Below are 9,968 nucleotides of genomic sequence, written 5' to 3' on the forward strand. Positions count from 1 at the left end.
TTCATTTCAATCCTTCCATTCTCTAAGTCAATTCATTTATTTTTTATTTGCATTGAAAATGAGTTGACATCTGTGCCGTGGGATGCCCCACAATGTCCCACAGCATATCCCCGCCATGTATTAGGAACATCTCTCAATGATGACATCATCAATTCTGGTACTATCATCGGAAAATGTTCCCAGTATGGCACGGATGTGCTGTGGGACGTTGTGGGGTGCAGATGTGAACTCTGAAAATGATAGAAGACAACTAAGGACCCATTAGGGAGGGATGCTCAAGATTTAGCTAACCTGTTTACTTGCTTTGAAGCCTTATCTACATAAGAGTCCGGATCTGCTCCTCACAGAGCACTCCTCACAACATGTCCTGGCCACACATTGGGAACATCTCCCGTACTTGTATTTATTATTCATGGGGAGGTGTTCCTAATACACTGTGGGATATCGCTGTGAGGTCGGTGTGAGCAGTGCTCTGTGAATAGCAGATCCTAATTCTCTACATAAGCTATTTAAAAAGGCTGAAGCAGATACAGCTCCAATATCCTATCTAGAAGAATCCTACCCATAGGACACTACAGCTGTACATTGAGAATATCTTCGGTATTAAAATGTTACCAGACCTACCTTGAAAAAACAGAAGCTGTTGCACTTCCGCCCTCAAACAGGCAATAAGCTGGTTCAGCTGCTTTGAAACAAACACCCAAATAAGCCATGGTTGAAGTTGATAGCCCTTTAAATGGAGTCCGGATCTCTTGCCCACGTTTATCACAGTCACACATGAAGAACATCTCATCCTCTGCATAGTATTATGCAAGGGGAGATATTCCCAATTCACAGGGGATAGTGTGCTGTGGGTAGACGTGGGCAGGAGATCCGGAATTTTTTAAATGACCGACTGCCAGATCTTTGAAATTTTCACCAAACGTAGCTTCCGACCCTCTGAACGAAAAACTGGGGCACCAAAAACATTTTTGGGATGATACGTTACCATGGGTGTGGGGTAAAAGGGTGATTGCATTCTATTCTTTAGACAAAAAAAAAAAAGGACAGAGCATTGGATGGGTATGGGCTGACCTATCATGCCCAAGAACGTTCCCAAATCCCAACAGTTCAGCTGTTGGTCCCAACAGCCAAGGTTGCAAACGGGCACCAAGTTGCAGCCACTGAGCTGCCGAGAAGGCACAACCACGGCCATGTCAAGAGATAATTTTTTCCATGGCCCATAGGCCTCGACCCTCGTGTTACCTAAAGTGAGGGTCTCTCTCTCTCTCTCTGTTTCAACGTGTCATAAGTTCAGCAAATGTCAAGGTGCTCCCTCAGTATTCCACTAAGTTGAGATAATAATAAAAACTCAATCATATCAAATCAGACTATTCGTGGTTGAGAAATGAAAACGCATCAACCAACATGAGCTGTATATTTGAATTAGTTGCACTAATAAGAACCGAAACCAATAATCTGCTTACAGAACCCAAAGGACCCCCCCCCCCCAAAAAAAAAAAAAAAAAAAAAGAAAAGCAAACAGCGTGGGGGAAAACAGAAAAACAAAAAGGAACTTCAAACACGGTAGAAATCTAATTTTATGACAGAATCATTACGTGGAAAAAAACAATAAAATGGTAACAGACGTACACAAGCTTTTAACTTCCAAACCGAACCCCCAACCTTACCTCAGCACTTGTAAGGCCAATAGCAAACCACGCTATATTATAAGAACAAGGAGAACAATGACAAGCACCAATACAAAAACCAGTAGCACCCACCAACACTGTTGGATAACATTAAAAAAAAGGTTGGTAAAATGAACACAATAATTTAAGATTATAATAAGAAAAACGGCATTATTTGAAAAGCATTAGTATTTATAATTATATAACAAACATTTGGGACCACTAATAATGTTGTGTATGTGTGGTAAGTTAAGAGAATTGGGAGGTCCTGCTTTATTATCTATTATGTTTCTTGCTGTTTGTTTGTATTCCAGTTCTTCTGGTATGTTATTGCTTCCTTTTCCTTCACCTGTCATTTTCTTCTTTTGTAAATACATAGATGAATGAGCTTTCTGTGTGTAGAGGTGTAAAGTGGGCCGTGCCAGGCCGACCCGTAGGCGGTCCGCGCTAAATGTGGGCCGTGCCCTACCATGGGCCGTGCCACCCTCTCCAATTAAAATTTTGGGGGTCGGCCTGGCACGGCCCACGTGGGCCAAAGCTATTTTTGCCTATTTATTTAAAAATTTGAAAAAAAAACTTAAAATTTTAATTTTATATGAACAATTGCTTATATATACAATAATTAAATAAATTAGTATAATAAAATTGAAAAAAATTGTTTATTTTATTAATATATTATATACTATATATTATTATATAATTATAATTTATATAATATAATATATATAGCCAGCACGCGGGCTGCAGGCGACACAGCCCGCTTGATCGTGTCGTGCCGTGCCAGCCCATGGACTTCAAACCCCAGGCCCAGCACGACACAGACCATCGTGCTGGGTCAGGCCGGGCTGGTCCAAAACCGTGCCAGGCTGCGGGCGGCCCAGCCCGATTTACACCTCTACCGGTGTGAATGTAAGGAAGATTTCTATATGTTAATGAAATGGATTATCTGATGCTTATATCATACTATACACTTGTTCTGTCATATCATCTTAAATGTTTGAAGAATTCCATTATGAGGCAATTTTCAATCAGCATTTTACAAACCCAATAAGATCATATACTGTTTAACTAGAAAACAGTCAATGGTTCCAAATAGTGATTCACGAGTTTAACAGGTCAGACCATCTGACCTGCTTATTCATCCTCACCATCATCCAAGCCTTATCCCAACTATATGGGATCGGCATCTGACCTGCTTATTGATCGGTTGATTAATTAGAACCGGTCTTGAAAATGGTCTTATCTAGTTTCTGGTTTTAAAGATACTTCTTGCAGGACATGTTCAGAAAGTATGTGAGGTATAACTAGTATATTATTTTTTAATCACGTTACTTGCTTTCTTTTCTTTTTATTCTTTTTTAAATGTCAGTCTTTCACATCTTTCCTGGTGTCACTTCTTGAAATGAAAGTGATATTGCAGTTATGATGCAGCAATACCATATAATCAGGGTCAAATAATAGTGAGGTGATTCAGCACCTGGAAGCATGTTATTTAACCCTTTAACCTAATATTGACCCTAAATGTTTAAAACTTACCCAGGATGTCCTAGATTTCACACTTTTGGAGGCCTTGGATATTTGAACTTTTGCTTGTGCTGTCGCAGCAGATGATGCTTCAATGTTTGATCCGATATCATCTGCTTACAAGAAATAAATCACAACAAAAATGTAAACAAACTAGTTTTCCGGGACTTGCAGTAGATAATAATATTAATGAGCATGAGCAAAAAAAGCACATTAGTAGTTGAACAGAAAAATAACACTTCACTGAGATGTTGGAATCTCACCAATCATCACTCCCTGCTGATGAACTAGAACAGCGAGGTCCCTGAATATCTCATTTGCTTGTCCAATTTCAATTTGTACGTCTTTAATCCCTTGCTCTCTTTCCTCTATTATGGCCTCATTGAATGCAACCTCATTCCCTAGCAGTAGTACCTCCTGTCTGCATTTTTTTTGTTTCAACAAAGTGGGTGATTACAGGGATTTATCCAATCCTTCAATGTGAGAAATGGAAGGCACATGTAAAGTGATGTTTGGGTCTTTGAGATGCCAGAAATTTTGTAGATTCTGTTTGCTGTGGTTTGGGGTATCTGGAATGAGAGAAATGGAAAAATTTTTATGGTACTCATAGTGTCACAAAAGAGTGTGGGTATCAATTGGAAACATTATATTGGATTGGAATCTTGCGCATCCAGAATTTAAAGATGTCGAGGGGGATATTTCTGGGTCGTCCTATTGGACCACCTAAGAGCTGCATCAGGAAACCTCATAACTTGTGTATTTTAGTTCTGAAATATTTCAATGTAAGACTTAATGAATTGTGGTGTGTCTACATCATGTAAGTACTTATTTTTCTTATCTTAATAAAAAAATTCTTTTATTCTACTATCAAAAAAATCTCCACTCTAGAAAATCAGATCCACGTGTTACGTTTCCAGTCTAGCAAACCAAAACCAAATATAAGGTGAAAATGCCCCATTTTTATTTCTCAGATTAGAGTCTAAAAACCAGACCCACGAATTCATACATTTGTATTTTTAAGTACATGAATGTCATGTTAAACTTCATGCCTTTATGCTAGTATTCCCAAGCTTTTAAATAGCAATCCAATAATCTTAAAATCAGCAAGTTGATCAATCCCATCAAGCCCCTGGTAAAACTGTGAGAATCTGGGAAAATCCATGAAAACTCAAAACTCAAAATGCAGGCTTGTAGACAATGAATTTTAAATTTGGAAAACTCAACTATATACTCAACAACATGTAGTATACAACTCTATCTGAAGGGTATTTTCTGTAATATAATTCCCATACTAAGAGAAAAGACCAAACTATCACATAGATACATAATAGAAAGGGATAGGGAATGGTTAGAATCAGATATAAATACAAGATCTGTTTGTGGTATTAATTATGTACCTTTTTTGTTCCCTAAGGAAAGGCTGACTCTCCCCATCCATATCATGGGTCACATTGTCTTCAGAACCTGAGCTGTTACCAAAACAGAAAACTTGTATAGATCATTTGGGTAAATTATGACAAACTGAGACATGCGGATATTAATAAAAAAAGAGGCATGTGTACATTGAATATAGATTCTCCACCTTGATGGAAAAGAAGTCGGGGGAGCTGAAGGTGAATAAGCTGATTCACGCTCAGCAGCAAGCTGTTGGACTTTCTGTAAATCTTGCAAGGTAGTTTGAAAATCTCTTGCAAGCTTAGCATCTTCTACTTTCTTGCTTGGCTGACAGATCCACCAAAGAATACGTCACTTATTGCTAAAATAGAAAGGATCTCTGACAATCTAATTATATAGCTCAAACAAGGGAAAAATGTTGCTGACCCCATATTGGGATAAAGCTTGGATGATTATGATGATGATGATAAATCAAGGGGAAAATGTTTCTGGGGCACTATATACAATCAAGAAGGGCACCCATAGAACATGCCAAGTCAGGAAGGTCAACCAAGGTATTGAATTTATTTATTAGATGCTAGCAGAAAAGAGAGCATCCAGCTATTTTAAGTGGATAGCACAAATTATAAACCAAGGTCATATAAACAACTGGTGATACTCATGTTACAATCCACATCGTCCAAAAAATACAACAATTATCTTTATGTTACTAAGAATGGCATCGATTCCCTTTTCGCCAATTGTAAACCTTTATTTCCTGTTGGCTTCAGCATGAAATTAATGGGAAACAGCAGCAATCATGCTAATTAATTTTACATTTTACAATAAAAAAATACATTTTAAAAGTAACAGAGAAAGTTTTTTTGTAATGTGATGCTATAATTGATTTTTATCATGCTTTGCATAATGTTCATTTCCAGTCAATTTTACACTTTTAGTTACTAATACTAAAGCACTATCAAGATAACCCAAAAAATAATTATAATTCCTCTATCTCTGGAACTCCTTTTCTGTTTTGTTACGACTAAAAACACATTTTCCTTTTCAAATTCCAATCTTTCTATTGCCTTTGAAATGTTACCCAATCTCATGTACTCCAATTCAAATAGCCAGTAGTTTCTCTTCTCCACCTTCAACCACTTCCATAATGCAGATCACCTAGTTCCCTGCTGAATTTGCTTTAATGCAATCTCAAAGTATTGACCGAATCATTACCCCCAAATAAAAGTATTGACTGAACGACTATCACTTTCTGTTTTCCCCTTTACATGTGCATCCGTGCATGTAAGTATATTGCTCAGTCTCGATTTTCCCAGAAACCATTTTGCCTAAATTGCTGAAAACAGACTTCTAACTTTGGTTTAAGTGACTATTTTATTTTCCCTTTAGTGTGTCTTGTCTGTGTGTTTGTGCATTTATTTCCTACTATCTCTTTGTGCAAAACACATTTTGCCCTATTTGCAGGAAACCTAACTTTTTATAATATGCATCACTTTCACAAAAAACCAGGTTGAACAAGAATTCCTCCCAGATCTTATGTGATTTAACTTTCTCTCCTTTTTTCTTATTTGACAAATAAAAATTTAAGTTAATCAATCATCATCATCAACCATGCCTTATCCCAACTATATGGGTTGGTTACATGAATCCTGTTTACCAAACCGTTCTATTTGAAGCCAGACTAAGTTAATCAATCCAGCTTGTAAATTTTTCATTCCAAATACCCAATCAGAAAAATTATAGTCCAAAAATCGATTCTGAGACATAAATTACTGCACTTGCTGAAGGTGCCAGCTAGCCTGCTGGTAAAGTCTCTAGCTGGTTGTAGCGGAGACCTAGGACCGAGTCCCGCTTTCACCCGGGTTGAGGTGTCTACCCCCCACCACACACACACACACACACAAGCAAGCAAGAAAAGTTTAAGCTTTGTTTTCAGAACAGTAAATTGGAAATAGAAAATAAAAGGGTAAAAAAGCGTATTACATACACTAACATTGCTGCCATGATCAGAGTCGCTCAGAGCTCGAAGCTTAGCAGAAGTCTCCTTAACTAACTGTCCAATCCGTTGCCTGGCATTGTGTCTGCATAAAACCATGTACAGGGAGATAGAAGGAGGAGCCAAACTGAGATTAAAGCACAAAGAGGTGGTTTAATCCAATAAAGAAATGGCGGGACAGATAGAGGCGAAGAGAGTTCATTACATCTTCTGGCGGTGTTCGGGGGTGTCTTTAGACGTTCCAATGGCATCAACAAGCCGACGGAATACAGCGATGGCAGTATTGATCTGAAAGATTCCAGCTGCCACAGCCTGAGAAGGGTTCTGAGATGAAGAGCTACGGCCGGCAGTGGGTAGCTTCCCGCCATTCTCGATATCTTGGAAGCTCATATTCGCTGGGAAACCCTAAAAGATGGCAACTAATACCAGAGCAAGTGATGAGAAGACTAAAAAGTGGGTGAGAGTTTCACCTTTCTTTCCAGTTAACATTTCCTCCTTGCTTTATCTCTGTCAAGTGTTAACTCTCCACCCCACCAACCGGCCATCCCTTGATTCCATCAGTTCGACGTAACCGAATTTTAAAGTAGACTCATTGTCGATGCACTTGCCACACCATTCGGGTAGTTGGGTAGGGTAGGGCCCTAGACCCGTTAAAAAAGGGTCTCGACTCCTGAAATATTAATTTGTGACATGTTTTAATAGAATTCAAATCAGCCCCCCACAACGTCCCACAGCACATCCCGGCCGTGCATTGGGACATCATCTGTGAGACGTTGTGGGGGACTGATTTGATCTCGTCTTAATAATTGTTTGCCTTGCCGGGGACCCACCATCATTGGATCCCTCCATGGTTCTTTTCCTTATAAGATTGCACCATACAATTCCATTGTAAGATAGTTTTGATGAAGTCCTCGATAGCACCGGATCTGTTCCTCACATCTGGTGTTTTACACGCATATTCTACCATGTATTGAGAACATTTCCCGTATTTATTAATTGTGAGGGCGTGCAGTGACCAGCAAATTCAATTTCTTTAATACATCACATTGTTATATTATTATCGTTATTTTTTTAGGGTTTCTAGCGGGCATCTTTTTGCCCTTATATCAATCAAGTTTGATTTTAACAAAAAACCTTCTATGAACTTTTGGAAAATTAAACATAAACCTCCCTTCCATCATTCTCACACGGAAAATGTTTGATTGATGCATTTTTTATTTAAGTACCCATTTTACCCTTTTGCTTGTGGCAAAATCATGGTCTCCTATGCTTCATTTGGTGTAAAATAAGTAAATACAGCATTAGGTGCTTCTTTTATATATGGTCTTTAATCACTGGTGAGTGCTAGGCCAAATTGACAATCAAGTGAAGAACCATTGGAACACGCATTTGAGCAAGAAGCTCGGGATAAGAAAGTAAAACAGCAAACTCGGTGTCTCCTAATGCAATCAAGTAGAGGAAGTTCTCCACTAATTCGAATTATGATCTTTAGTTACTTGAGACAACAACAGTACTAAGCCTGTCTCTAAATAAGAGATGCACCTAAGCACTTATTTTACTAGATAAATAATGTTTTGAATTCAAGTGAATGCAAATGAAATTGGAGCGGTTATTACGTATAAACTGTTAAACAACCACGGAGAAGGTTGCACAGTGCACTCCTCTTTCCACACGAAATGGAGAACACGGAGATTTTGAAGGAGTCATGGTTCAAACTAGTTGATTTAGACAAGACAGGGAGCATCACTAAGCACAAGAGAGCTATAGTAGTATGAGATCTAGAATTCCCTAGCTCTCTCTGTTGTCCAACAAGTAAATGATCAAAATGTATGATCTCGATCGAAATGGAGCAATGAGCTTTGAAGATTTTGTTGCTCTTAACAAGTTTCTTCTTGAGGTTCATCAAGCTTTTTTAGTCAAGGTTGGGTTTTCCCTTGACTCTCCCGTTTTTTATATAGTACGTGAGAGCTTCAATTAGAAGATGAATGGAAGATTTCAATTGGGTGTTTTATAGCACTTTGTATATTTTTACAATCTGTCGGGAATCTATTAGGGTTCATTTGGTTCATAGTCACAATTGAAATCGGAATCAAATTCCTTTGGAATTGAAATTGGAATGGTCTATTTCCATGGTCTACTTGGTTCAAACAAGAATGAGAATGGGAGGGAATTGGAATCAGAAGAAATGAGATTTCATTCTCAATGGAGGGGCAGGGAATGGCCATTCCCTCAAATGGGGGAATGTCATTCCAGCAAGATTGAAAATGGGATTCCGATTCTGCCCAACCAAACAGTTGGAATCGGAATAGCCCATTCCAATTCCGATTCCAGACCCTATTCCTACGAACCAAATGGGGCCTTAATTCATTTGATACAACTAAGAAAGGCCGAGTAACACTGGATCTCAACCAATATGTTTACTGCATTGCCAACTATAGAATATGAGAAATCAAACTACTCCACCATGTTCTCCTCTTCATTTAAAGATACCCACAGAATTCTTTTGGTGTTTGAGGAAATTGTGGCAGATAGGCATTTTGTGTATGCCTGAGTGTAAAGTTCTTTCTTCATCACTATTCTAGTACCTAGATTGAAAGTGAATACAAGATCTGAGATCTGTTGTCCATATTTCTTTGTATAAGCATTATAAGTGTATACTTATTGTTGGATTTCCAATGAACTTGTGGACATTTTGTGGTAAAAAAATTGGAGTACTCTCTACCGGATTGGTTTACCAATAGTAAGAACTGCTTGCTTTTACCATCACAGGTTTGCATAATGTCTTCATGGCATGTGTCTGAACTCAATGAAGTGTTAGGTAGAAAAAATGATGGCATGAGTCTGAACTCGATGGAGTTTCAGAGAGAAAAAAGGGCGGCATGAGTTTGAACTCAATGTAGTTTCAAGGAGAAAAAGAGGGCGACAAATGGGCTATTCAAAGTTTATTTCATTTAATGTAACAGCATATACAAAAGGGGTAAAATGGGTATTTTAAAAAACAATGCATCAATCAAATGTTTTCCGTTCGGGACGATGAGGGAAGGGAGGTTTATGTTGAGTTTTTCAAAAGTTTGGGAGAGGTTTTTGTTAAAGTTAAACTTCAAGGGAGGTTTTTATGATTGATAGAAATTTCAGGGGAAATTTTTTGTATTTTACCCAAAAAAAATAGCTACCCGCTTTCGTGTATCAAGCCATTTGACTCGGTACTGATTATTGAACTATTCATAGAGGTAGGTGATTTTTGGTATGGACTCCGATTTTGAGAAATCCATGTCACATTGTATTCAATCAGGATTTGAAGAATTTGGTTTTTTTAATTGTTTGGTCGGTTAGTTATGCCAATTCCTAGGAAATCAACAAGAAATCGATCCCTGAAATCAGCC

General features: G+C 38.2%; 1 protein-coding gene and 1 pseudogene across 4 annotated transcripts; one reads left to right on the forward strand and one right to left on the reverse strand.

Moving 5' to 3' along the window:
• Positions 1-1,380: 1,380 nt before the first annotated feature.
• On the reverse strand, positions 1,381-7,143 carry LOC104592704 (syntaxin-21-like). 4 transcript variants are annotated; one of them, XM_010252157.3, is made up of 7 exons: positions 6,791-7,143; positions 6,577-6,670; positions 4,777-4,916; positions 4,592-4,663; positions 3,458-3,615; positions 3,207-3,307; positions 1,381-1,768 (listed from the first exon to the last, which is right to left on the reverse strand). In XM_010252157.3, exons 1-7 carry the CDS (start codon positions 6,973-6,975, stop codon positions 1,703-1,705), a joined length of 816 nt encoding a protein of 271 aa, XP_010250459.1. In that variant the 5' UTR covers positions 6,976-7,143; the 3' UTR covers positions 1,381-1,702. The 4 variants fall into 4 exon arrangements, with proteins under 4 accessions (XP_010250459.1, XP_088758406.1, XP_088758405.1 ...); XM_088902280.1 differs by having other exon boundaries at positions 6,583-6,670; positions 6,791-7,138; XM_088902279.1 differs by having other exon boundaries at positions 4,592-4,658; positions 4,757-4,916; positions 6,583-6,670; positions 6,791-7,138.
• Positions 7,144-8,261: 1,118 nt separating this feature from the next.
• LOC148800888 (uncharacterized) lies at positions 8,262-9,030 on the forward strand (annotated as a pseudogene).
• Positions 9,031-9,968: the final 938 nt, after the last annotated feature.

The sequence above is a fragment of the Nelumbo nucifera genome, chromosome 3 (genome assembly GCF_055504915.1).
Source record: "Nelumbo nucifera cultivar China Antique chromosome 3, China Antique-T2T, whole genome shotgun sequence".
Taxonomy (NCBI): Eukaryota; Viridiplantae; Streptophyta; class Magnoliopsida; order Proteales; family Nelumbonaceae; genus Nelumbo; species Nelumbo nucifera.

What these genes read in the sequence shown, in the direction of transcription:
- LOC104592704 (XM_088902278.1), bottom strand. Translation starts at nt 6,975, where the DNA reads ATGAGCTTCCAAGATATCGAGAATGGCGGGAAGCTACCCACTGCCGGC. An exon ending in ATCATGGCAGCAATGTTAGT is followed by an intron (nt 4,917 to 6,576) that starts GTATGTAATACG and finishes TGGATCTGTCAG; the next exon opens with CCAAGCAAGAAAGTAGAAGA. An exon ending in GTGGAGAATCTATATTCAAT is followed by an intron (nt 4,659 to 4,756) that starts GTACACATGCCT and finishes GTAACAGCTCAG; the next exon opens with GTTCTGAAGACAATGTGACC.